Source organism: Talpa occidentalis, unplaced genomic scaffold (genome assembly GCF_014898055.3).
Source record: "Talpa occidentalis isolate TD23 unplaced genomic scaffold, MPIMG_talOcc4v2.1 talOcc4.9, whole genome shotgun sequence".
Lineage (NCBI taxonomy): Eukaryota > Metazoa > Chordata > Mammalia > Eulipotyphla > Talpidae > Talpa > Talpa occidentalis.
This window is the reverse complement of record NW_023605305.1, coordinates 114646437-114674433: the sequence shown is the minus strand read 5'-3', so window position 1 is coordinate 114674433 and position 27997 is coordinate 114646437. Positions and strand designations below refer to the sequence as shown.

Here is a 27997-nt window from a genome sequence, read left to right as displayed (position 1 = left end):
ACTATGTCAAACTCTGTCAGGTGTATTCTGTGCAATAAGGATAAAGAGGGGGTTTCAGTATAAGGCTCTGCAACTTATCCCACCACAAGGAATGCATTCAAACACCTTTATTTTCCCTCCCACCCCCAATATCTTTTGAGGAAAATTCTTCTGGGTCATAGCCTCTTTATGGTGCTCTCGATGTAAGACTCCAGCAAGAAAATGGTTTCATCCACCTGGATCTCACTGGCATCCAACCTGAGTGAAAAAGTGAAAGTACTTGCTCAGACTGGTCATTAGCATATTTAAGATTAGCAGCTGGGCTGGGTGTGGCATGGAGAATTGCTTGATTACACTTGAGAGAAATGGGAAGAAAGCAGAACAAATAGATCATTCCCCCGTTCACTGAGCTCCTCTCTCGTGCAAGGTATGGTGGGGACTGCTGAGGATTCAAAAGGTACAGCCTCTGTCCTGGGGTAATTTCAGTCTAACTTGAGGCAGGAGAAAGAATAGCACATATAAAGGCCCAGGTATACAAGGATCTTGTGTGTTTTAAAATAGAAATTGGGGCCTCCCCGGTGGCGCAGCGGTTGAGCGCTGGGTTGCGAAGCTGCCCGCAGCCTCTGCAGCACCAGTTCGATCCCGGGCTGCTCCCCGGCCACCTGAGGAGGGTCCCACATAGTGCACAGACCTCTCCTGCCGCCCGCTGCTCCCCTCAGCAGTGTATTTCAGTCTTTCTGCCTGCCCTGCTCTGGCTCTGGTGAATTCTCTCACCCTCCCGCGCTTCTGACTGTACCCAGTGCTTGCATAAATAAATAAATAAATAAAAATCTTAAAAAAAAAAAAAAATAGAAATTGATTGTGGTCAAGGCATAAGGTGAGTAGTGATCAGGAATAGAGGGCAACTTCCTTAGCCCGATACAATCCGTCTTGGAAAACCCCACAGCTAACATTATATTTAATGGTAAAAGACGGGTAAAATTTTACTCCTAAGACCAGGAACAAAGTAAAGGTGTCTACTCTCACACTTTCATTCAACCTTTTACTGGAGGTTCTAGCTGGGCAACTAGGCAAGAAAATGGAAATATAAGGCATCCAGATTGAGAAGGAAGAGGTAATATATATGGGTATGATCCTATATATAAAAAAATCCTCAAAGAATCTACAAAAAAATTGCTAGCTAATGGCTGAATTCAGCAGTTATAAGAAATAAATTCAAGGGCCTCTCCTGGTGGCGCAGCGGTTGAACACTGGGCTGCGAAGCTGCCCGCAGCCTCTGCAGCGCCAGTTCGATTCCCGGCCACCGGGTGAGGGTCCCACATGGCGCGCAGACCTCTCCTGCCGCCCGCTGCTCCCCTCAGCAGTGTATTTCGTCAGTCTGCCTGTTCTGCTCTCCGCTCTGTCTCTGGTGAATCCTCTCACCCTCCCATGCTTCTGACTGTACCCAGTGCTTGTATAAATAAATAAATCTTTAAAAAAAAAAATGAGTTAAAAAAAGAAATTCAAAACACAAAACCAGCTTTATTTCTATATACTATAAATGAATAATTCAAAAATGAAATTAAGAAAATACTAAAATTAAAAAAAGGAATACATTTAACAAAAAAGTGCAAGACTTGAACACTGAAAATGACAAACAGCATTGAAGACACTAAAGACCTAAACGAAAAGACCTCCCATGTTCATGAGCTGGAAGGATTATTGTTGCTAAGAGGGCAATAGTCCTGAAAGCAGTCACTACCAGGGTGAACGGTGAGGAGTGAAAGGAAATGAAGATGGAGACAGGCTGTTGTGAAACTGTGCAAGGCCTTATATGAAACACCAAGGAGTCTGGTATTTGTACTATAGATAATATAAGGGGGCAATAAAGCTTTTAAAGTAGGAGAGGAATATCATCAGCCATTTTAAAGACAGTAGCTCTGTGAGCATTATAAGAGATGGTTTGAAGGGGGAGTGACTGTGAGGGTCTAGGAAAGAGGTGATGACGGTCGGCCTGGGGCCTCAGAACAAAGGCCAGATTTGAGAGAGATTACTGAAGTCAAATCAAGAGCTGTGAACAGAAGGGTGGGGTGGGGTGGGGTGAGGGAGAAGCTGAGGATATCTTCAGAGTTTTTAGCTAGGAAAATAAATGGATTGTGTAGGGTAAGTATCAGGCTTTTCTGCCCTCCCACCATTAGGATTGATGATAGATCCTTGTGGTCCTGAATGCATGCTTGATGGCAGGCACCTGGAGTGGGGTGTGGGCATGCGTAAGTGGGTACACCTGGGCTGAGATACTGAGCTTATAAGGGCGGCATCATGGGGACGCCAGCAGAAGCACAACCATGAGAGAAGCAGAGACCACCAGAAAGCCCAGATAGAGTGAAGGCTTGCTGGGGGCTGGGAAGCCTGCCAGCCTCCCGGCCCCCCAGCATTCCTGCCTGCTGTGTACCTGATAAATCCCAATAAAAGCCTGAAAAGCCACAGAGGGCTCCAGGACTTCTCTTTACCCCGTCTGCTGGAATCATAGAAAACCTCCCCTGTGCCATTCCTGCCGCTACAACTGAATTCGGTAAATTGTCCCGGGGAAGACAAGAGTGGGTTTAGGTTTGCTTGTGTTAAGGTGGAAACGTTGCAGGATATGGAGGCAGATTTGTCTGGAAAGGATTTTGAAACATAGGCCTGAGTTTTTGCTTACTTGTTGACATTACGTTTCAGGGTCTCTAGCTGCTGGCGTTCAGGGGCTGTGATCATCTCCTCTATTTCTTGCAGCTGTGCCTCTTCCGCACCAGTGGCCTGCATAGATGCGATGATGGCCTCTACCCTCTGAGACTTTTCTAGCAGACGCCTGTCAGAAACACACGATTCTGAGGCATGCTCTCTAGCCGAGGAGATCCTCTTACCGGTTAGCCTGAGGCCAGACTCCCTCTTTTACAGTTTCTAGTCAAAATGTGGATGATGTCACTCTTTAAGGATGCTTTTCACAATCTAAATTTTTTTCCATTTCTATCGGAAATTTCCCCTCAAGTTTTTGACCTTGAAAGATGTAATTATTCAACTGAAAATACTCACTTGTTCTCTTTGGTTTCAAATTGTCTCCTTTCTATCAAGTTGGCTATGCTCTGAGGGGAGAGAAGAAAAATAGGAAATGCACACAATTCTATTTAACTCAGGTAAAATGGCTAAAGAGGACATGGGTGTGAGATCTGTCTGTGGGCAATGGGGAGACGGTCTAGAAGTTACCTTGTAGCACCTGTGCAGCAACATGCGGGCAGCTGCCAAGATGTTCACAGTATATAAATAGAAGGTCCTGGATGGGGCATGGTCTGGTGTTTTGGGAATTTCCTACTTGTCCATAGAAAGAGAAAGAAAAGAAATTATACTGATCTTCACAACTGGCAAGGCGCACACCTGTCCCATCGGGGCTACTCAGCCCTCTCTCATACGGTCACTTGCATCTGTGTTTATGGCATAGTCACCACACGGAGAGCTGGGCTGAGCAGCTCTCAGGTGCCAGGTAGGTTGTACTTGGTCTTTACGGAGAGCCATGTTATTCTTTCACCTTTACAACAAACCATCCATCACCGTTTCAAAGACAGAAAAATGGGTAAGTTGCTCAATGTCACTGTGTTAAGAAGCAGAGTTGTGATTCTGACTCCAAACCCTGTGTCCTGTTTTCTCCTGGGGTCTGTACTACGTGGCTCTGCGGAGTGAGACCCCAACAGATGTTTTGATGGGCTTACTCTATAGTCAGCCTAAGGCTTGAGGAAAGGACGAATCACAGGGGGGAAAAAAGGACAGGGTGATTTCTTGGCCGTGCCTCTTTTTAAAAGGTCAGTTAAGGGCCTCCCTGGTGGCACAGGTGGTTGAGCGCCGCACCGTGAGGCTGTCTGCAGCCTCTGCAGCGCGGGTTTGATCCTGGTGGGCCAGCGAGAATCCCACATGGCGCAGCAGACCTCTCCTGTCTTGCCTGCTGCTTCCCTCAGCAGTATATTTCAGTCAGTCTGCCTGTTCTTTCCCCACTCTGTCTCCAGTGAATCCTCTTACCCCCCACACATCTGGCCTGTACCCCGGTTCTTGTATAAAAAAATAAATAAATCTTTAAAAAAAAAAAAAGGTCAGTTAAAGCTCCACAATCATCTTTCAAGTGCTTGTTATGTCTTTGTTACAATCACTTTTCTGCTTCAGAGCTAGATACAGAGTTTGCTTGGGGTTCAGGACATCTGCCTCGGGAGTTTCTCCACCCTAGGCCAGTCTGCTGGCTGGTGATTATCACACCATTGGTTACCTGGAGTGATATAAAATTTTCTGAGAGCATCTTATAAAGCATATCCTTTGCCTCCTTTGCTGGAATCATTGCAAAGTCTTCCACCTGTTTCTGCTCCAGGTGCTTCTTTTGCAAAACTAGACGGAATATTCTGGCACAGCGAGACCCAAATCTGGAAAGGAAGGAAGAAAGTAAATGCACACCAACATGGACTACCTTGAACTCCTAGTCCTAGATGGTGGTGGCTCTATTTCTGGGGGAGGAGCTAGCACCAGAGAGGAGCAGTGATGTGCGAATTTCTACGGCTCCATAGAGTGATGGTGGCACCGCCAATCGCTCGCCAGGCAGTCCCCAACCTTGACCCACCTGAGCGCCTCAGTTCCTACATTTGTGAGCAAAGACTTTACAAAGGGTAGTTAATTGGCATCACTGAGAGTCATGCAGTAGGGTATTCAGGGTTAAGAGTAAGGGACTCATAGCCATTCAGTGGAAAAATGAGGCAAGATATGCCATTACTGGTTGCTTAATGATCAAATTACTTGTTCAAATAAGGTATGGAAAGGAAGTATTTGACCCCCAGACAAGTCAGGGTGCCCCCCTTACCTCTCCTGTACGACAGACTCCAATGCGGCCGTGGCTAGGGACGTTAAAGCTTTGTGCAGGTCTTTGTGTAGAGGGTTAAGGTCACACAGTCTGTGTTTTGGCCTGGCCACTGTGACTTAGTTTTATTTAAAGCCTATAATTTGTAATTAAAATTTAAATGCTATTTTGTTTTGCACATTGGTTTCATTTGTGGTATTTCAAAACCTTACTTAACTAGGGTGGTTAAATAAGGGTTTTGCTTAACTAAAATTTGGCTAAAAGTCCTTTTTACTTCTTTATCGATGTATTTGTGAAATTTTCTAACTTATTCAACACACTGAATATTACCCTATCTTTTCTTTCACTAGTCGACATTGTGTTCTAGAGTTCTGACTGCCTGACTATAAGGAAATAACTGGCAAGGATACTGATGACATACATTCCTCCACCGCTGTCGCCAGACTTTCCAACAAACTCTAGCTATTAAAAGAAGAGAGAGAGTGTTAACTGAATGGAAAGTCCTGTGATTTTATTCCCAAGGGAGCAAATCTGGTCAAGTGTCTATAGCAGGTAGCTCTTCCTATCAGATGATGGTGGGGAAATTGTTTCATCTGGCTGGGTAGAGAATGAGGCCACAGGAGAATGATACCAGGTACCACTGGCAGAAATGAATCGTAAATAGAGCAGAAATAAGAAAAAAAAAAAACCACACTTACTGGATCATCTGCGAGCAGAGTGAGATACTGATCAAGGATTTGTTTAGAGATATTATAGCCAACAGGCAGGGATCTGAAGATCTATGGAGCAAAAAGAGAAACTGAAAATGACAAAATTGCTGATATTACTAAAATAAAGAAGTTTTAATTTTAGATATCATAAGCATAAAAATGTCCAAAAATATTCACAGCAGTATTGTTTCTAAGAGTAAAAAACTAGAAACAATCCAAATGTGCAATAATAGGGAATTAATTAAAATAAAGCACAGCATGGCTATTAAGTAGAATCTGACATGGCCATTAAAAAGAATGAGACAGAACTATAAACATCGACATGAAAAGGTTTCATATACTGTCATATGAAAAAAGCATATTAGGGGGCCTCCCCGGTGGTGCAGCGGTTGAGCGCTGGGTTGCGAAGCTGCCCGTGGCCTCTGCGGCGCCGGTTCGATCCCCGGCTGCTCCCCGGCCACTGGAGGAGGGTCCCGCATGGCCTTGCAGACCTCTCCTGCCGCCCGCCGCTCCCCTCAGCAGTGTACTTCGGTCCTTCTGCCTGCTCTGCTCCCCGCTCTGGCTCTGGTGAATTCTCTCACCCTCCCGCGCTTCTGACTGTACCCAGTGCATGTATAAACAAAACAAACAAACAAATAAAATAAATAAATAAAACATGCCTCTATTAAAAAAAAAAAAAAAAAAAAAAAAAAAAAAAAGCATATTAGAACAGTATGTAGTATATAATCCCATTTTAGGGGTTAAGAATATAGCTATAAAGCTATATATATTAGACTATACCTGGAATAAAAGATCTGAGTAAAGATATACACTAAATTATAAATAAAGATCTCTGCAGCTGGGGTTATGTAAAGCTATATAAATATTTTGAGTTGAAATACATGTTATATACAATAAGCAGCACAGATCTTAATGGTTGAGTATGATGAGTGCCGACAATTGTACACACCCATGTAGCCACCTCCCACAACAAGACACAGAACATGTCCACCATTCCTGAAAGTACGGGGAACTCTAACTTTTTAAAAATTGTTAATTTCTCTGCTGCTTGAATATAGGTCATGTGATTACTCTGTCACACAAAAAAGCTTTTATTTGAAATTTTTTAGTAAGTTAAAAAAATTTTAAATAATATGAAATAAAAAGAGTAACTATATTTCATATGGATAAATATTATAAAAGTAATAAAAATAAGCGTTTAATATATTAAATATTAGTATGTTAAGAAGACAATCTATTAAAAACAATTTTAAGGGGCCTCCCCGGTGGCGCAGTGGTTGAGCGCTGGGTTGCGAAGCTGCCTGCAGCCTCTGCAGCGCTAGTTCGATTCCCGGCTGCTCCCCGGCAACTGGAGGAGGGTCCCACATGGCGCGCAGACCTCTCCTGCCGCCCGCTGCTCCCCTCAGCAGTGTACTTTGTCAGTCTGCCTGCTCTGCTCTCTGCTCTGGTGAATTCTCTCACCCTCCCATGCTTCTTTTTTTTTTTTTTTTTTTTTTTAAATAGAGGCATGTTTTATTTATTTGTTTGTTTGTTTTTTGTTTATACATGCACTGGGTACAGTCAGAAGCGCGGGAGGGTGAGAGAATTCACCAGAGCCAGAGCAGGGAGCAGAGCAGGCAGAAGGACCGAAGCACACTGCTGAGGGGAGCAGCAGGCGGCAGGAGAGGTCTGCGCGCCATGTGGGACCCTCCTCCGGTGGCCGGGGAGCAGCCGGGGATTGAACGACCGCCGTGGAGGTCGCGGGGAGCTTCGCAACCCAGCGCTCAACCGCTGCGCCACCGGGGAGGCCCCCTCCCGCGCTTCTGACTGTACCCAGTGCTTGTATAAATAAATAAGTAAATCTTTAAAAAAAAAACAAACAAACAAATTTAAGATATACAAAATTAATACACTGAAAAGAACCAAATGTAAGGGGTTAGATAGTGGATTCTCTGAACAATTATGAATACCTTACTCTTAGACCAAGAGAATGTACAGGCTTTTATAGGTTGTACTGACCCCCTGAAGCCAATCCCTATTCCACTTTGAACAACAAATATTCTTTCTTCCAAGGCTCAGACCTCAACCTAATCCCAGGCTCCACATGTAATAATTACAATATCCAAGAGTCTATCAGAAAACTCGCAGCAGGAGCTGCAGCTCACCTCATTGGAAGCCAGCGGCTGGGTGAAGGGGGCACTAGAGGGCGTGGTGATCTCACTCATGCGGAGCATTGTTCGCACAATCTCGCTGCTGGTCTGGGTTTGAAAAGTGAACTGGAATTCAGAATTTATGCAATTGTGCTGGCTCTGGCTACATGCCAATGGTCATATCTGACAAATAAGTGACTGTCCCTGGTGGCCACTGACTCAGCCATTTAGATATCACCTGGTCCATCCTGTTGGCAACAGCGCTGACAATGGCTTGGTCCCGGAAGTGCTGGTGGAACCTGTCAAGGTTAGCCTGCCAATAAATCCCATCATCTGGAATGGGCTGAGGAAAAAAACGGTTAGAAAAAACATTTAGATAGAGTGAAGAGTTTTCTGAAGAGAAGCCTGGACTTAACTATTACTACTTCTTTTCCTAGCCAGTAGCAACTATGTTGGCAGGCAGAAAATCATATTGTGTTGATTAGTGTCTTCACAGTAACAAATCCACTGCCCCCAACTTGAAACAACTTCTCTAAGCTCACTGCCAACTTTCTATTTTAAATCTTTTCCATTATCCTCTAATCTCACATTTTCCCCTCCTTTCACACTCTTAGCAGATGACCTTGCTCTTGTTTCACAGAGAAAATAGAAACCATTTAGGCCAGAAGTCACACAAGTGTGTCCATACATCTGGCCCTTATTTAGAGAAGAATGCTGGTAGATCATTTAGGAGGGTATTGGCATAGTACTGACAAGAGAATGGCTTGGGCTAGGATGGTAGCAATGGAAGTGGTGAGAAATTGTTGGATTTTAGGTCATTTTGGTAACTAGGCTAACAGATTTTACTGTGAGACTGGATGGTTCCTAGGATTTCAGTCAAGGCAAATGGTGTCCTAGGTGGTTGTCTTGGGGGTGGTGACCTTTACTAAGACGAGAAAGCTTAGGAGGGAGCCAATCCTTGGGAGTGGGATACTTAATTTTTGTCCTGGCATACTTATTTTGAGATGCTTAATAGACATAGGAGTGGTGAGGAAGAATCTGAATGTAAGAGATAGGCCTATATATCTTTCAGCAGATTATTGAAGCTGATTTCTTTTTTCCTTTTTTTTAAGATTTAGGCCAGAAGTTATTGTATTTTTATACAATAACTGTGATACAGGCCAGAGGCGTGGGAGGGTGAGAGACAGAGTGGGGAGTGAACAGACAGATGGACCAAAATACACTGCTGAGGGGAGCAGCGGGTGAGACAGGAGAGGTCTGCCTCGCCATGTGGGAATCTCCCTGCCTGGTTGGGGATCGAACAGCGCTGCAGAGGCTGCGGACAGCTTCACAGCGCTGCGCTCAAACCGCTGCGCCACCGGGGATTTCTTATCACTGGCCCACACGGGTCTGGATGTTTCTTTTCCAGCCATACCAAACAACAGGCATGAACAACAGACCTCTTTTTGTATAACCTGTTTATCTCTGTTCAATGACTGAAATAAGTTAAGTCTCAGAAGGGAGAATGCAGTAGAATTCACTCTTTGTTAGACTCTCCTGGCCGACATTTAACGAAATTCAAAACTGTGCTGCTCCTCAGCCCAGGAACCTTTACGCTCTCCCGGGGCTTATTATCTTGGGGCGCATCTGGCTTGAGTCAGGGTGAGGATTCCTAATCAAGAAGCCCCATTACCTCTTTGTTATCTGGAGTATGTTTTGGTCTCTTGGCCTTGGGCTCCCCAGCAGCATCTTCGTCAGAAGATCTCCTCCTTTTACCTTTCCCTGCCAAATAAAAACAGTGAACAGTTGGCTACATCTCATGTGATGCCAAGAAATGACCCAACACAAGAGCATGTATCTCTCTACCCTGAAGGCATCTGTAGCTACCTCTAGGTTACAGTTGCTGAGGAGACTGAAGTGCAAGAGACTACATTTAAGCGTGAAGTTATCCCCAACTCAATATGATCAAAAGGAAACTTGCGATCTCTCCCCCTCAGACTGCTCTGCTCCAATGCTTCCTTTCACTGGAGCACCGTCATGCTCCTATACGTGCAAGTCAGGTGTACTGATGTCGATCTCTTTCTCATCTCCGCGATAATCTAAATTTTCACTGGTTTGTCTCCATTAAATTTTACCCCATTCTTTCTGCAGACAGGGAAATCTCTAAAATGCAAATCAGGTCCTGCCACTTTCCTGCTTAAAATCTTTTAGTGATTTTTCTCTGCTCTTCTATTAAAAAAAGATGCTTTATAAGGTCTTACGTGATCTAGCCCCTGCCTCTCTCTCTAATCTTATCTCAGGGCTCTCTTTCCTTTGTTTACTGGGCTTTGAACTATACTGACCATCTTTTACACTAGTCCCTTGGCAAAATGCTTATCCTTTGTACCCCTTCATACCTTTTCTTACTGGTTGGCTGCTACTTCAGCTGTAAGTCTTAGCTCAAATGCTACTTTCTCAAAGAAGCATGTGCCCTAAACTACCAGATAAATCAAGTCCCCTGTTATATATTTTCGTAACACCTTATACTTTTCTTTCACAGTATTTATCACAGTTTGTTATATACCTATGTGGTTGATTAATGTAAGACTCCTATACTAATGTCCCATAAGGCAGGGACATGACAGTTTTTCATCATTTTACCATAGAATCTCGCACATAATAAAGCCTTGGTATCTGCTCAATTGATTCATTTTTAAAACAATTCATTGAAAAAGAAGCCACAGTCAGGGCAATTCCTGGAACTCCAGGGATCAAAAGTCCTTACCTATTAAGCTTAGTTTAGGAACCAGGTACATATCCTTTTCATTGGTGACAAGAGTGGGGGCAGGTGGTGGTGGCCCAGGGTCTGCATTCTCAGTAGCAGGCACCAGCGGGCAGCGCTGCACAAAGTGTGTGTCTGCTAGTCGCACAAATGTGTTTGAGACCTCAGCATAGTCCATGGTTTTGCCATCTGTACAACAGGAGGAGAGAGGAAGGTGAGATGGGCTATGACAGCTGAGGGTCCACGCGCCGTGTCTGTGACAGTTGTGGATGTAGTACTGACCCTCCATGGTCTCTGTGAGCCGGTCTGCCACTTTCTTCACAACAGCTGACATTGTCATCTTGCCATTCAAGAGCAGCTCCTCAACAATCAGCTCCCCCGTGTCACTGTACAGTGTCTTGGCAGTATATATGTACCGGGGGTACCGAAGCATTCGCAGCACCCGGCTGCACTGGGCCTCATACTCTACCACGCCACGTTTGTGCACTTGATAGAGCACCAGATTATGTTGGATGAGGACACAAAGGGCTTTCTTCACCTAGAAAGGATCCAAAAGAAAGAGGGAAGAGCTGAGGACCTAATACATTACTGCTGGCAATTTTTGGCCAACAGTTTACTAAGCTTCAAGGGATCTCTGGGCACAAATCTGTGCTGCTTTCCTCCGTCTACTGGAGAGGCTAATGAAAATCACATGTTAGTGGAAGACATCAGGAAGATGCCTTGCTATGCTTTGATGGTCAACTGATTCTTACCTGCCACAGCATAACTTACTTCCCTTCTAATATTCTCATTCCTTACAGGTTACACTGGATGAGTGGACCGGAGTAAGTGAGGAGCGGCAGAGGATGAGCAAAGACTTGCTGAAGAGGCAAGAATGAGCTAAGAACACTTTGAGAAGCAAAACTTTGGGGCTTACGTCTCATCTTCTTTCCTCCCTCTATGTAACACTGTTGTGATACAGGGGCAGGCTTTCTCCCCTTTCCATTTGGGGAGTAACCATATTTAAGGTGGGCAAAAGGAACTGATGAAAGGAAAGCAAATTAATGTCATCCAAACATACCTGATCCAGGGATGTTCCTGTGTCATGGGCAATTACTCTCAGTGGCTGGCTGCCAGTTCTGATTAGGTGGACTCCAATTTTCTCTACAATCTCTCCAAAATGTTCTTGCAGCAACAAAGAACACAGCTTAATTTCTGCTTGAGTCATTGTACTGGGGAATCTCAGAGCTAGAAAATAAAAAGGCTTTACAATAGAAAGTTTTTCTTTTATAGTAGGAATAGACGTGTTGAGTGTAAATTCATGTACATTCTGGAGGACAATTTAACATTACATATCAAAAGCCTTAAAATATGCATGCCTTTGACCTAACAATTATGTTCCATCTAACAATAAGGGATTAATTTGATAAGTTATGACATACCCACATAATGGAATACCATGCCAAGATTTAAAATGATTAAGTATAATCTGCATTAACATAGAAAATGAAAGAATGGAATCGACAAATGTTGGAGAAATTGTAGTAAAAAAGAAACTATCACCCAGTATTGGCGGGAATGCAAGTTGGCGCAGTCCCTGTGGAAAATGGTATGGAGGTTTCTTAAGAAAATAAAAATGAAAATTCCCTATGATCCTGGAATACCTCTACTAGGTATTTATCCAAATAACATGAAAATTCTAATACAAAAAAGTTTATGTCAATGTACATAGCAGCACTGTCCACAATTACCAAGTCATGGAACCAGCCTCAATGCTCTTCAACAGACAAATGGATAAAGAAATTACGGGATATGTATGCAATGGAATACAACACAGCTGTGCAAAAGATGAAATAGTGGCAGTTGGGGCAAAATGGATGGAACTCAAGGTGATTATGTTAAGTGTCAAGTGAAAAAGTGAAAGGCAGATATTGGATGGTTTCAATCATGTGTGGAATCATAAGTAATCAGAAAGCATACGCAGGCAAAATGTAGCAGAAATAAATCTTGAACTCAGTAAAAGAAAAAAAATGTTTATGTTGTATTAAGTGAAAGAGGAAGGTTATAGGGCCTCCCCGGTGGTGCAGCCATTGAGCGCTGGGTTGTGAAGCTGCCCGTGGCCTCTGCGGCACCGGTTCGATCCCCGGCTGCTCCCCGGCCACTGGAGGAGGGTCCCCCATGGCGCGCAGACCTCTCCGGCCGCCTGCTGCTCCCCTCAGCAGTATATCTCGGTCTTTCTGCCTGTTCTGCTCCCCGCTCTGGCTCCCGCGCTTCTGACTGTACCCAGTGCTTGTATAAATAAATAAATCTTAAAAAAAAAAAGACTAAATTCCATTAAAAAAAAGAGGGAGGTTATAAAGCAAAATGTAGAGTAAAATTTAATATTTGTAAAAAAAAGTGCATACAAAAAACCCCATCACTGTTAGAACGTACATCCAATTTATCTTTATGGGATTATTTGTGATTCTAATTTTCTTTAAAGATTAGGGGTAGATGGTTTTGCGATCTGTCACAGAACGAGATTTTATACTTCATTGGAAAAATCAAGGTTACTGTTCATTGGGAGTGAACAGGGAGTGTCTCTCCAAGCCCATAAAGGAAATGCCAACTTGGAAAGATAAATTTAGAGTAAATGGAGAGCTTCTCAACCGGGTGCTTCAAACAGGAGATGAAGTATGTCGATTGCAGGGTGGTTTAATTCTGAAATTCCTATTTTTTTTAAAAAGATTTGATTTCTTTATGCATACAAGAACTGGAGTGCAGGCCAGTGGTGGTGTTAGGGGGGAAAAGGATGTCCCAAAGCTAATTCCATACAGGCTTTGTGGACTCCACGCCCACCCCAGGTCAAAGCCAAAGACACTGGGAACTCCAAATCCCATCCCCACCAAAGGGAAGGTGGCTGGGACCTGAGGGTGGGGTTAAGCAGCCAGGTTGGTATAAAGCCAGACACGTGGGCTTTGGAGGGGTCCCCCATTTTTGGCTCTCCGCCAGCTCGCAGCATCCGGCCAGCTCTGAGAGTGACTTTGGGTTTCCAGGTCGTCGGATCGGGTAGGACGCATTAAAGACTTTATTTCCCTATTTTCTCCCTGAGTTGTACATTTTCCTTATTTCCTTTTCTCTTGTAAATAAACCTTTTATTAACCTTTTGTGTGTGTCTGTAGTAGAGTATTCATAAGTCCCTTTAAAGCGCGCGGGTGAGGACCCACAGCCAGGAACCCGTTTAATATCGGGGTTGCTCTATAACAGTGGGGGTGTGTGTGAGAGGAGTCTCCAGAGACAGAGTGGGGAGCCCAACAGGCGGATCCTCTGAAACACACTGCTGCGGGAGGCAGCAGGGAGCCAGGCGAGGTCTGCCGCGCCATGTGGGTAGCTCCCTGGCCATGTGGGTAGCTCCCTGACCCTCGCGCAGCAGCGGCTGGCGACAGCTTGAAGGTGCCGAGACTTAACCCCTGCGCCCCATTTCAGGGAGGCCCCTGAAATGCCTATTTCTTGACAAAGTAGACATAAACAAAACAGACTGTTTCTTATGATCACAAACCGCTGCCCAAAACTGCTTTGTCCACTTACTCTCCCGGGTCCTCAGAAGCCGTCCCGGCCGCTCAGCCCCCGTCCCCCCACTCCCGCGCCCGGGGCGAAGCACCCCCAGACCCTCCGCCGTCCCCGGAAGGCCTCCCCCAGACGCGAGGCCCCTCGCAGGTCCCGCTCCCGAACCGGCCCCTCGGCCGGGCCCAGAGCCCCCTGGGCCCGCGCCGCCCACTGACCTCAGCCGACGCGGCCGCCGGCCCGCGGCGCAGGCGACGGGGCCCGCGGAGGACCCGGCCGGGACGCGCGCGCCGCTCTACCCCGCGCGTCGGTGGTTTCCGGGGACGCTCTGGCCGCGCTCTCGCTGGCAGGCTGGAGGACCGGCGGGGGCCGCGGCGACGGGCGCTGCTTCCTGCGCGGCTCAGGGGCCGGGGCGGGCCGGGGTCACCGTCCGCGTCGCCGCGGCTCCGGCCGGCGCCTCACGTGACCGACGCGGTTCCGGCGCGGCCGGCGCAGCGAGGAGGCGGCGGGCGGGCGGGGGCGGCGACCGCAGCCGGGAGGGAGCGGCCTGGCGGGGACGGGAGCGCTGCCCTCTCGGACGCCGCGGCGGCGCAGGAAGATGGCGGAGGCCTCGGCGGCCGGGGCGGGCGCGGGCGCGGCGATGGCGGCGCACCGCTTCTTCTGCCACTTCTGCAAGGGCGAGGTCAGCCCCAAACTACCGGTAAGCGCCGCGTCCTCTGCGCGCGGGTCGGCGCCGCCCTCGCCCCGGGGGCCGGGAAGGACCTGGGGGGCCCCCGCCCCCGAGGCCCCCGGACACGGCTCCCCGCGGTCCCGCGGGCTGTGCCGGCCCCGAGCCCCGCGCGTCGGCGGGCCCGGGCTCCGACCCCCCGGCCCCGCGGAGGCCGCCGCCCGCCCTCGGCCCCCGGCCCCCCGCACCCCGGCCCGCCGGCCCCGCGGGGTGCTGTCCCCCTCTGCGAGTGCCCGACGGCTCGCCCCGGTTTGCTCGCGCCCGCCCCACCTCGCCCCTTCCGCGGGCGACCTCGCCTCCCCCCTGCGGCTCCTCGCCTTCCTGTTCCTCGTCCGCCCGCAGCGCACCCCTTCCCCGCCCGGGGACGCGGAATAGCGGGGCGCCGCGGGCCCCCCTTCGCGGGTGTCCGGGGACGGGCGCCGGAGGCCCGGAGAGGGAGGCCAGGGAGGGGATGGCGGGGAGACGGTCGCCCCGGCGCCGGGGAAGGTGAGGGCGCGGGCGCTGGAGCATGACTTGCATGGCCTGCGGCCCCGGCGCTGGGGGAAGGCTTCGGGGGGACGCGGGGCGGCCTTTCAGCCGGGTGGATTCTGGTGGTCCTGCTGCCGGTGTCGTCAGCACCACCCCCGAGCGCCCCGGCCCCATTTCGCCCACTTCATCAAAAGATCCAGGACAGAAAATTGGTTGTGGCGGTGCCTGTCGGTCTGTGCGCCCCGGAGGCAGCCGAGAGCTGTCCCTGCAGCGTGTCGCCCGCTCCCCAGAGCCGGGCTGGGGTTCTGACTGCCGCAGGGTGAGTGGCCATCCTGCCTCAGGCCGCCTCTTTTGAGAAGTACTTGTGGGTGTTCTTTTTCTTTCGAGTAGCCAGGTCCAGCCTTAGACAGCGCGGCTCCATAACAACTTATATAATTTATAGGGTCTCAGATAGCGTCCCTGAGAAAGCCTGCTGGAGAAAGTCTGTGTGTCTTAGTTTAGAGAAGCGCAAATGGAGTTCAGTAAGTAAAAGCCTAAAGGGTATTTTAGCTTTTTCACCCCCAAGTTGTGCTTTGCAGCCTGTGGGGGTGTTTTCCTTTCTCCCTGTTTTTTTTTTTTTTTTTTTTTTTTTTAAGCTTTGCTTTCTGATTTAGCTGTGTGTGTGTTCCTGCTTCTTGCCATATTCCTGTGCTGGGAAGGGCAGATGCCTTCTTTTTTGTTATTGGACATCAGAGCCTCCAGAACGCTCTTACCGCAGTGAGGGAGTCTGGAATTCAGCCAATACGTGTGACCGTGTTGAATGTGAACTCTTTTAACTCTTCGAATCTTTAAACTGCTGCTCACTATTTGCCTTTAAGAGTGAGAAGCGTCTAACTTTCTATAACTTCTATCTTCTTACCTCCCCACATCATTTATTTCAAAGTGCTTTTGAAAAGGGATACTTTTGAAAGACTTTTAAGGTGTTTTTCTAAACCTTAGTTTGATGCCCAGAGAAGTTATTGATCTTTAGTTTGATTCATAATCTGTGTATAATTTGGGGTCCAACACAATTAAAATGTGTGCTATTCTCTCTGAACACCTGAGGCAGAGTATTGTTTGACATTAGCTTTTTTTAATGTTCATGTTTATTTTTAACTGAAGTGTGACATATATACAGCACGCAGATTCTAAGTGTCCAGCTCAATTCATTTTTTATGTATATACCATGCCCTCAAATCTCTCATCAGAGGTTTTACATTAGCTTTGAGTGAGCTACTGCTAGGTATTTTTCTTCACCAGTCAGTGGGAAGGCTGCTTCACAGCCATCTCATCTCTTGCCATTTTATTCACTACACAGGAGTTATAATTGTATTCAGTGGGACAAGATTGGGAGTTTTTTGACTCTTTATTTTTCTCCCTCTCCCAAACTCAAGGAGATAAGACTCCTTGATACATTTGGAAGTATGTGTAGTCAATAGCAATAGTGTACCCCATGTTTGGCCCTGTAATTACCCTTAGGTTATTTTTAATATTTATTTATTTTTCAGTTCTACTACTCTGGAAGATCTTGGGCCCAGCTAACTTTAATGTCTATATTGAAATAAATATTTTTGGTTGTAACTTCTGAGAGAGATTGGAGTCTGCATAATGTCTTTACTGCTAGTACTGATCTATCCATGTTAACTTTTGTTTCTTTGGTTTGGATCCTCCCTTTCATTTAGAAAGAAGGTATTAGGAAATGAGGGGAGGTCATGAAGGTAATATTACAATGAAAATATATTCATTACTGTTACAGGTTTCAAAAAAGAGTCATCATTTAAAGGTGAACATTGAGGGCCTCCCTTGGTGGTGCAGCGGTTGAGCGCTGGGTTGCGAGGCTGCAACCTCGCAGCGCTGGTTTGATCCCCGGCCACCAGTGAGGGCCCCACCAAAAAAAAAAAAAAAAAAAAGTGAACATTGATAGGATTTCCTCTTATTAAGAGTGTTTTCCTGGGCCTCCCCGGTGGCGCAGCGGTTGAGCGTTGGGTTGTGAAGCTGCCCGCAGCCTCTGCAGTGCCGGTTCGATCCCCGGCTGCTCCCCGGCCACCGGAGGAGGGTCCCACATGGCGCGCAGACCTCTCCTGCCGCCCGCTGCTCCCCTCAGCAGTGTACTTCGGTCCTTCTGCCTGCTCTGCTGCCCGCTCTGGCTCTGGTGAATTCTCTCACCCTCCCGCGCTTCTGACTGTACCCAGTGCTTGTATAAATAAATAAATAAATAAATAAATCTTTAAAAAAAAAAAAAAAAAAAGTGTTTTCCTATTTAGAGTGAAAATAATTTTGGTAAAACTACTATTTGGTTTTAAAAATAAGAGATTTTGGTAATATGGTTTGAATCCCTAGGGTTTCATGTTTATATATGATTGGGTAAAGTGACATTATATACTTTTTGGTCATCAAATGCTAGAAGAAATAATTAACTTAAAATTATTTTCAAACACAGCAGAAGCTTCCACCTGACCTATCCTATTAAGAGACAGTGTGAAACCAAGACAGTGGAGCTACTGTGCTACGTAGAAGGATGACTGGCTAGTACAGCACAGGGCTGTGTCATGGAGTGTAAAGGTGTCACTCTGTCTGCACGCTGCCCTCCCTTCCTATTAAGTAAAAGTCAGGGAATATTACCTTTTGAGGTTAAATCTGGTAGAGTCATTAAACAGGATAAGGTAAATCATATTAGGAGTGAACTCTGTTGGTACTGATGAGACTAGGATGGGTCTTTAGTGCTATGGAGATTGGGGCATCCAAATCCGGACAAGACACCAGCCTAAGTAAGGACTTCCGGTGAGTCGCTCATCTCTGAGGCTCTACCTGAAGGACTGTGGGTCTGCTAGACTTAAGTGGCCTGCTTAGCCACCTTTATGGTTACCTGCAGTTCTGCATTCCTATAGAAAGGTCAGAACTGTCCAGTCACAGTCATATGAGCCAAACCTTTCAAGGTGCCTTTCACATCAATCAAGAGCAGAAAGCTTGATCACTCTGGGAAGGGTATGCATCAAGAGGTATGACCCGGAATGCCCGGGGGGCTGAGGACGGATGCATGAACTTACTGCCGACTCATACATCATGAGGTATGACCAGGAACACCCGGGGGGCTGAGGACTGATGTATGACAAGGGACCCCAGAAGCTGATCAGTGGAATGCCTTATTGATAAGATTAGGACCGTGGCCGGGGGTCTGGGGTCTAGTTTCGATGACAACACTTGGTCATCAAGCTGATACATGGCCAGCAGACTCGTGTCCCCAAGCCCTCGATAACATTCCTGAGTTTCACCATCCTTTTCTCCTTGTCCTAACGCACGTAGCTGATGCTCTATGATTATTTTGTCAATAAAAGCAGCCAGGATCTTGCTCTCAGCAGCATCCTGCCTTGTGTAGCCTGCTCCACGTGTCTTTGTCAGTGTAGTGTTGCCCGACACAATAGAGGACCTTCTCTCCCTCTCACATCACCTTCTTTGATCTAATGAAGGCCATTGTAATCACTAAGTAAGGTTACCTAAAGCTGTACAAGTCATTATCACTGTGTTCCACTTGTGGTGACTCCAACACAGGAACACTCCCTACCACATCATAATAAGAGTAGCTAAAAAGTAGATTTCTTGAAGACTTTGTGACTCCTAAAAATTTAAGTTCACTGATCTTGCTTTTTAAGTTGCATGATTCTTAGAAAGATCCCAGGCAGTCTAAGTAATGTTAGTTAGTAGTGCAGTTGAAGCATATGAAGGAATTTAGTGACTTGGACTAGGTTTGAGGGTTTTTCATAATTAGATGTCTTAAATTCTGCTATTGGTGACTTACTAGTTAACAAATCTGCCTGACTAGTATCTAGTCTGGTGTTATGTAACCTTTGCATATTTAATATTTCTTTTTCTTTTAAAGATTTATTTATTTATGCTTACAAGAACTGGGGTACAGGCCAGAGGTGCAGGTGGGGGGAGCAGAACAGGTGGATTGACCGAAACACACTGCTGAGGGGAGCAGTGGGCGAGACAGGAGAGGTCTGCTGCGCCATGTGGGCCACCTCTCTGGCGGGTATCAATTTTGTGCAGCAGTGGCTGCAGATTGCTTCATAGTGCTGCGACTTAACCCTTTGTGCCACCAGGGAGGCCCCTAATATTTCTTGACATAAATGAATAAATGATCTGATGAGTTGAAAACTCAATGGTTGTGAGATCTTTATCTAAAAGGCTTCAGTGTAGAAAATGCAGGTGCAACCATGCGAAGTTGGAACATACATTGTCAGTAACTAATCTCCGCAGGCACCTAGAGACAAGACGCAGTTATCTATATGGGGAGAAAGCTTCTTTAGTCTTTAAATTCTAATAATGAGTAGATGCATATTTGGGGAACTCTGGGGGACTTTTCAGTATGAGGAAGAACAAAGATCATAGAATTTAACTCACTGCAGAGAAATTCCCTGTATTTTTGGTGAGGTACTGATTGCTGCTAGCGCTTTGTGTTTCTTTATGCTTACTTGTTTTTTATGGCCTTTGCTGATGCTCAGGGAGGGAGTGCTGATGTCTTCCCGATGGCCATCTTACTAAAGGGGGAAAGAAGGTGTGGATTGGTTTTTAATCTCTGCATTCAAATTAGAGGGGGGTCTAAGAGTATGAAGTCTGGGGGCCCTGGCTGCTTTGCATCTCTCCGCAGCCCGACCAGGAGCAGTGAAGGACATGGCGTAGTGCTTGCTCTACGGGGGTGACGGGGGTGTGCTTGCTCGAGGGAGGGCACCTGATGATGTCCAGTGGACATTTTTCATTGTCACAAGTGTGGGAGGGGGAAGGATTTTTGGCATTTGGTGGATCGAGGCTCGGGGTGCTACTAAACATGAAATGGCGCACAGCAAAGAATTATTGGGGCCAAAACGTTAAGTGTGCTGAGGTAGAGGAAGCCTGGGGTAAGGGATCGAGGGCCAACGTTTATCCTCTTGTATCAGTGAGCCGAAGGTTTTGCTTTGATAGAACTTTAATTCCTAATTTTGGGATCCAGATGGGAATTTTCAGTAAGATAGTTGGGACCATAATAGAATTTTTGCCAAAGCCCTGATAGACGGGACTGTCTTGGGTGGCAGCTAGTGGCTGCCATTCCTGTTATAGCCTCCGTTGGGGCCACTTTCCCTCCTGTAAGACCAGAGGAACTGGATCCCCTCTCTCAAGTTACCCACTCTAGATTAGAAGTTACAGCTTCTGAGTTAGAAGTTACAACTTTTAAGTGAAAAGTATCCAAATTTTTGTCAGCTGGAACTGACAAGGGCCTGACAAATGAAGGCTGCAACACTACATGTAACTTAGTAAGAGAGCTGGCTGTTCCCGTTTAAAAACAAAAATAGACAGCAAGCCTAACTTTTAGTTTTTCTATAGCTCATCATAGCTTTAGTCACATTTTACTTTCTCTTATAGCTCTTAGACATTTCATGAGCATAGGCGATTTTGTGCTTAAGCTTTTAATTTCTTTAAACTGTGGTGGAGAAGAGAAATTGAAGTTATTGCTACTTGTTCTATTGCTAATTCTTTATGAGACTGGAGCTGAATCATCTGACCCTCTCAGTTTACCTCAATATATCCTGCCGTAAAATGATACTGAGCTGCATCTCTTGGAAGCTTGACTGAGCATTCAGAGAAATGGAACTATGTGATCTTTGATTGAAAGGCAGGTAGAATGAACAATCCTTATTTTAGAGAAATAGGATCTGTGCCATATAGAAACAGCTTAGGTTTCCTTACAGTTTCACATCCAGGCGTTTAGATTAGATTTTAAGTTCAAGTGTTAGCAGGTCCTTAGAGGTCTCCAAATCAAATAGAGGTGAGTTGGCTCTGGTGAACTTAAACCAGGCCCACTTTTCATGTATGTTAAGTAGACTGTCCAGTCTCTTCCCAGGTTAGTTTTGTTTTACATAAAGATGTGTTAAGATAGCTGGCCCCTCTTGTTTTCAACAGGTTTCATAGGAAACTTCTCAGGGAAGGTATCCTATATTCTCCCCCTTGCCATTCACTCTGACGTGCAAATTTGAATAGACCTTAAACATGGAGAATGTTCTTCCAGTACAGGCTTCAGTATGTTTACTTTTCTTCCTTATTCTGAATTTGTTTTCTGGAAAGTAAGAAAAAACCCCCATGGTTACGTGCCCTTTTCTGCCTTTTTCTGGATTAACCTGCAGGTATTCTATAATGATGTTGACCTTCTCGCCAGGTGGATCACAAGCCCATCAGACCTAGTGCCCTCTTATTATAATTTTTTGAAGTATTCCTTTTAATGAAATGATTTTTATAGGTAATACAACTTTCCTATATATGCAGCTTTTTTTAAATTTATTTTTATTTTTAAAGATTTATTTTATTTATACAAGAGCCGAGGTACAGTCCAGATGCGTGGGAGGGTGAGAGGACTCACCAGAGACAGAGCAGGGAACAGAACAGGCAGACTGACTGAAATACACTGCTGAGGGGGGCAGCGGGCAAGACAGGAGAGGTCTGCTCGCCATGTGGGTTGCTCCACGGCTGGTGAGGTTTGAACCAGCACTGACGAGGCTGCAGACAGCTTCACAGCGCTGCACTCAACTGCCCGTGCCACCAGGGAGGCCCCTACAGCTTTTTTAAAAAATGATTCTCTATAAAAATAAAGTACAGTTGTCTTTGCCTTTTTCCAGTAATTGCTTTTTGGGACACTTAGTGTACATTAAAATTATTCAAAAAGACTTGGTATTTATATGTAGAATGGAGTTATGTCCTCAGCTTGATAATTACAATATAAAGATTTTTTTTCAAAATCTGGAGGGGCCTCCCTGGTGGCACAAACAGTTAACGTCAGCACTGTGAAGCTATCTGTAGCTACTGCAGCACGTGTTCGATCCCTGGCCAGGGAAGTGACCCACATGGCGCAGCAGACCTGCCCTGTCTCCCGGCAGCTCCCCTCAGCAGTGTATTTCAGTCAGTCTGCCTGTTCTGCTCCCCACTCTGTCTCTGGTGAATCCTCTTACCCCGCACCTCTGGCCTGTACCCCAGTTCTTGTATGCACAAATAAATCTTTAAAAAAAATAAATATACTTAGCTATCCACATGCAGTTTGAGAATAGAGACATTTCTTTTGTGCTTTCTTTTTTTTTTAAAAAAAGATATTTTTTTTAAATTTTCAATGAAATGCCATTATTTTACATCCTTGCTAATTTTTGGACAGTTTAGGATTTCTCCTCTAGTCACGTGGCTCCCCTATCACCGAAGCGCCCACAGTCCTCCACCGGAGCCCACTGTGCTCACCTCCCCCTCCTTCCACCTCTTCTCTCATGGCTGCCTCAGGTCTGTGATCAGCTTTCCAGGGTTGTTTTAAAGTTGGTCTTTGTCTGACCCTTTGTTTGGTTTCTCTATATTCCACCTCTAAGTGAAACCATCTGGTATTTATCTTTCTCCTCGGACTTATTTCACACGCCATAATCCCTTCCAGCGCCATCCAAGTTGTCACGATGGCATGAGTTTGTCTTGATCGCTGAGTGGTGTTCCATTGTGTGTACAGACCCCATCTTCTTGTTCCACTTACCTGTTTTTGGACATTTAGGTTGTTTCCATATCTTGGCAATTGTAAATAATGCTGCAATAAACACAGGAGTGCAGATTTCCTTTTGAATTAGTGTTTTTGTGTCCTTTGGATAGATACCTAGGAGTGGAATTGCAGGTCATATGGCAGATCTATTTTTAGTCTTTTGAGAAACCTCCACATTTCTTTCCATAGAGGCTGGACCAGTCTGCATTCCCATCAGCAGTGTAAAGGGTTCCTTTTTCTCTTTCTTGTGCTTTCCTGGCTCTGCCCATTAAATGTCTGTGACATTTCTTAATTATTGTGACAACCAAAAATCACTTCCATGGTTGTCCAGAATGTCCCTTCAGTGAGCATGTTGTCCTTTAGGCAATTTCTCCGATATGCCTTTAAATTTCTCATTTACTCACCACTCTTATTATTGCTACTTCCTTTTTCACTAGTGATTAGAACAGTGCCTGGTATTGATTCAGTATTTGTTGCATGAAGGAATTGTAATTGAAAGCTATTTTCTTGCCAGTTTCTGATTTTTATATATGTTGAATATCATGGTAGTACTACTAGTGTTCATAAAATCACCTTAAAACAAAGCACCAACCTGCAGATTAATGAGTAAACAGTTGGCTCAGAGCAATGGACTGATGAACCACTTGTCATTAGTAAATGACACGTGGAGTTGCGCCTCGTTTTGAGTATGGCTTTGTTTCTGCCTATGTCTGTTGTAAAGCAGGAGGCTTCCCCTACTTACCTGCCCTCCAGGCGGACATCTGATTGGCTTTTAAAGCAGAGTTGGCTTTTTTTTTTTTAAGATTTTATTTTTATTTGTTTATACAAGCACTGGGTACAGTCGGAAGCGCGGGAGGGTGAGAGAATTCATCAGAGCCAGAGCGGGGAGCAGAGCAGGCAGAAGGGCTGAAGTACACTGCTGAGGGGAGCAGCGGGCGGCAGGAGAGTTCTGAGCACCATGGTGGGACCCTCCTCCGGTGGCCGGGGAGCAGCCGGGGATCGAACCGGCGCTGCGGAGGCTGCGGGCAGCTTCGCAACCCAGCACTCAACCGCTGAGCCACCGGGGAGGCCCCTAAAGCAGAGTTGTCTTAATAATCATTTGCAGCTGAAATTGTCAAATGGAAATTAGCTGCTTATAGATTTTCGATAAATTAGGTGATTGTGTGAGGCGCTTTATTCTCAGACAAGCTTACTAGGTTGTTGGTTCCTTGATTTTAATTTATGGTGCTAGATATTACATCCTGGTCTGCATTATAGTCTCTGTTGGTTGTTTAGAGGCCTTAGTGCTAACTAGTTAAGACAGGTTGAAAGTAATAGTAACAAGTGAGAATTTCTTTAAATTTTTTCAACCATGTACTAATTACTAACATTACTGGCTTATTATTCTATGTCAAGTGTATATGCCTTGAAGGAAACTTGCTTTAATATCATACTAACATTAAATTTTAAGATAGATCAGTATAAATGCGCAGAGATGGCGGGCACCTGGAGTGGGGTGTGGGCATGCGTAAGTGGATACACCTGGGCTGAGAGACGGAGCTTATAAGGACCGCGTCAGGGAGACGCCAGCAGGAGTAGAAGCAGAACCACGAGAGAAGCAGAGAGAACGCGAGAGAACACCGGAGAGCCCAGAAAGAGTGAGGACTTGCTGGGGGCTGGGAGGCCTGCCAGCCTCCCGGCGGCCCTCCCCCCCCAACCCCCCCAACCCCCCCAACCCCCCACCCCCCGCACCCCTGCCTGCTGTGTACCTCATAAATCCCAATAAAAGCCTGAAAAGCCACTGCGGGCTCCAGGACTCACTCCTCCTTCACTTGTCTGCTCGGGTCATAGAAAAGCTGCACTGTACGCATTCCTGCCCTTACACAGACTTCTCAAGGTTTTTAAGCTTAGCGATAGAACATAGGTCTGTCTCATCTTATATCTCTAGTGCTGTAAAAGGTTCCAGAAGTCTACCTGTTGTTTTTTTTTTTTTTAAGATTTATTTATTTATGCATACAAGAGCTGGGGTATAGGCCAGAGGTGTGGGGTTGGGGGGTGAGAAGATTCAGGAGAGTCAGAATGGGGAGCAGAAGAACAGGTGGATTTGACTGAAACACACTGCTGAGGGGAGCAGCAGGCAAGACAGGAGAGGTCTGCTGGCTGCGCCCTTTGGGTCAGCTCCTAGATTGGGGATCGAACTCATGCTGCAGTGGCTGCTGATAGCTTCACAGTGCTGAGACTTAATCCCTTGCACCATCAGGGACATGCCAAGTCTACCTGTTTCTATTTCCGAGTATTTTCTTTAAGGAGACACACAGATATTCTGTATTTGTAGAATATAGCACTTTGATTTGTTTGATAATAACATTAAAATAATAGGTACTAGATCATGCAGTAATAACAGCAGTTCATTTGCTTTTGTTCAATCACTATTGGTGCTTATTCTATTCCAAGAGCTGTTTTAGTCCTTGAGCTAGTACCTTTTGGGGGAAGTGAAGAGATCGAATGTATTGGGAACAATGAGTAGTGGAATTAGGATTTAAATACTTCCCCTACTTTTGATTTTGTGTTTGAACATCCCCGGCTGCTCCCCGGCCACCGGAGGAGGGTCCCACATGGCGTGCAGACCTCTCCTGCCGCCCGCTGCTCTCCTCAGCAGTGTACCTCGGCCCTTCTGCCTGCTCTGCTCCCCGCTCTGGCTCTTGTGAATTCTCTCACCTGCCACGCTTCTGACTGTACCCAGTGCTTGATAAATAAATAAATAAAATCTTTAAAAAATAATATAGTGTAATTATCTTAAGATTAGAGCAAATGCCTCTTGGCCCACTTTAGGCCTGAGATATGTTTACAAATGGTAGGAAAGGCCTTTCAGAATAAGCAAACTGACTGCTAATTATAGAACTAATTATTAACTCTTATAAATGTTACTAGCTCTTTCTGTAGTTGATTTTATTTGTTTTAATTATTACATATAAATAGTGTTATAGAACTGTAGGGAAAAAAGCTTAACCTTTAAACAAATTATTGAACCTTCTGTAAAAGGAGGCATTTGTGTTTATTCCAATCTATAGTGACTTGAGCTCCTGGATATTTTTGGATCTTGAATTTTGTTCTGTTTGACATACAGTGAAATTAATCTTACTGGTTTGACATACAGTGAAAGATTGTTTGACATACAGTGAAATTAATCTTACTGGTATTTAAATTTTACCTTTGAAATGAAGAATCTACTTAGTAAGTTACAAGCTATATTGTCTCATATTAAAATAATGAACAATCTTAAAAATGATAGGATTAAGGACATTATAATGCAAAGCAGTGCCAAGATTCTGTTAAGTCAAACAAAACTATTCATTCGTAATGCTGATAATGTTGACTGAATAACTGGAAAGCTTTTTTCTTGAGGTCTTGGGATTCAGTGACAGGTAAATTTGACTTGGGATAATTTCTTTTCAGGACTACTTTATTCCTTCTGAAAGTTCTATTCAGTTAACTCATTTTGTAATGGTCAGTGACTGCTTTTATCAGCCAGTTTGTATGTGATCTTGCTGACCTGGAGGTCCTTGCTGTGAGGTGAATTAAGTCATACTTTTAGGTTCTATTAGCTCATTGATGGAAAGCCACTATTAGAGTTTCAAATACTATTAGTATTTCGATGAGAAGGTGTACCTCAGAGGGCCTGGATGGCTCTGTGGGCACAAGACAAGGAGCGTGGTGCTAAATTACTTTATTTAAAAGTTATTAAAGTTCTGATTTTTGGTGTTAAGTTGATACTTAGTTTTTTTTGTTTGTTTGTTTGTTTTGAGTATAGAGCTTAAAATATATTTGATGAGTGAATGATGTTGTCAGTTTATGTAAGAATAGAGTCTATCAGTCTACACTGATCCTGTCAGTGTAAGAAGTACATTTGTCCTCCAAACTGTGGTGGAACATATCAGAGTTAAACATGACTTTTTGGATCTTTTGCCATTTTATATGTATGCTGCTGTGTTTCCCTTCTTGCTGCCATTGGTGTGGGCATGTAAACAACTCTATAACTAAATCTTTTCTGGCTAGATGGTGTTATATTCACTTAACTTTTTCTCTGATGATTCTTATAGTCAGTCTGGTTTTTCCTTAGAAAATTTGGCTTCTTGTCCATCCGATCAAGCTTATATCAAGTAACGCTTTGTCTTATGACCTGATATCTGCCTTGTCACAGAATGAGCTAAAGAAGGTTGGTTGATTCTATGCACTGTTCGGCGTTCTCGATAATGTCAGAACTCAGCCATGGCCTGGATGAAGGAACAAAATGCTGAGGCTGTGGATGTTGCTGTTCTTAGGGAGTGAGACTGAAAGTCAGGCCAGATTTACTGGCCTGGAACGGAATCAGCTTTTCAGGCAGTATTTGAGTTGTGTAGGTGTGTGTGAGCCTAAAACTGTGACCTGATTTTTTTTTTTTTTTTTTTTTGTAAACTGGTTTTCTTTCTGACTAATCACTAGGATAGTAATTCCTTAAGATTTCTTGACATCAGAGAACTAATTTCAGAATGTTCAAACTGTAACTTTTCATTTTAAATGAGTAGTTGGTGACATGAATGGGCCAAGACAACCTCCTTGCTTTCCTGAAAGAGTTAGGGGAGACAGGTAAAGAGAACAGCATTTGTCTTCTAATTTTGCAGATGGTAAAACAGGTCTTCACAAAGATCTTGAAAGTTATGATGGAACTGGGAACAGAACCTCAGAAATTCTATTGTCTTTATTTTGGGGTTCACTTGATGCTTTTTGAAAAGACATAATCATAGGGGATTATGGGAAAAATTTCTTAAAGCAATATCTTTGACCTAAAGATGTGAGTTGGCATGAAATTCAGGGTGTGGCAGGTTCTGATCTAGGAGCTGTGATGTATTTCAAACAGCCTGTGTTCCTAATCCTCCTAACTAGGAGTTTCTGACCAGCTTTGTCATGTAATATACAAAGAGAATGTGAACAGGAGACTGTGACTAACTTAATGCAGTGATCTTAGACTTCGGCTCTTAGATGAGACAGAAATAGGCTCATTTCTTTTTCAGACAAAATTAAACAAAAAAAAAGACACTTTGACATTGATAGTGAAGATACAGAAATAAAAGCTGTGGAAATGGGAAATAAATAGTAAGCCTATATCCTGCATTTCCTACGTTGAATAAAGGTGGATACAAATTTGTATAACAGCTCAATGGTATATAAATTTCACATTATGGCACTCACTATAAATCAATCCTGGCTTGACTGTCCTGCCAAGGCATCATATTTTGTGATAAATGATCCCTTGAAATATAAAAAGGAAAAGAAAAGAGTGCATTAATCTCACCCTTTGCCTTTCTTTC

The 27997-nt window shown here is 45.0% G+C and overlaps 2 protein-coding genes across 5 annotated transcripts in view; one reads left to right on the top strand and one right to left on the bottom strand.

Annotated features, from left to right (window-relative positions):
* Positions 1-77: 77 nt before the first annotated feature.
* On the bottom strand, positions 78-14184 carry POLR3C (RNA polymerase III subunit C). 3 transcript variants are annotated; one of them, XM_037499853.2, is made up of 15 exons: positions 14145-14184; positions 11465-11631; positions 10687-10942; positions 10408-10593; positions 9337-9425; positions 7903-8007; positions 7680-7790; positions 5524-5604; positions 5236-5287; positions 4829-4889; positions 4247-4397; positions 3202-3303; positions 3031-3080; positions 2657-2806; positions 78-237 (listed from the first exon to the last, which is right to left on the bottom strand). In XM_037499853.2, exons 2-15 carry the CDS (start codon positions 11609-11611, stop codon positions 156-158), a joined length of 1623 nt encoding a protein of 540 aa, XP_037355750.1. In that variant the 5' UTR covers positions 11612-11631; positions 14145-14184; the 3' UTR covers positions 78-155. The 3 variants fall into 3 exon arrangements, with proteins under 3 accessions (XP_037355750.1, XP_037355752.1, XP_037355751.1); XM_037499855.2 differs by having other exon boundaries at positions 7680-7772; XM_037499854.2 differs by lacking the exon at positions 14145-14184 and adding an exon at positions 13951-13990.
* A 145-nt stretch (positions 14185-14329) lies between these two features.
* The window catches only part of RNF115 (ring finger protein 115), a 44231-nt gene continuing 30563 nt past the window's right edge, over positions 14330-27997 (top strand). Inside the window, exon 1 of one of the 2 annotated variants that reach the window (XM_037501350.1) lies at positions 14330-14626. In XM_037501350.1, coding sequence (XP_037357247.1) covers positions 14525-14626 — 102 coding nt within the window. In that variant the 5' untranslated portion in view covers positions 14330-14524. The remainder of the gene's footprint in view (positions 14627-27997) is intronic. The other variant, XM_037501351.2, reaches the window with a different exon arrangement.

What these genes read in the sequence shown, in the direction of transcription:
- POLR3C (XM_037499853.2), bottom strand. Translation starts at nt 11,611, where the DNA reads ATGACTCAAGCAGAAATTAAGCTGTGTTCTTTGTTGCTGCAAGAACAT. An exon ending in AGCCGCTGGCTTCCAATGAG is followed by an intron (nt 5,605 to 7,679) that starts GTGAGCTGCAGC and finishes TTTGCTCCATAG; the next exon opens with ATCTTCAGATCCCTGCCTGT. An exon ending in TTTGAAACCAAAGAGAACAA is followed by an intron (nt 2,807 to 3,030) that starts GTGAGTATTTTC and finishes TGTTTCTGACAG; the next exon opens with GCGTCTGCTAGAAAAGTCTC.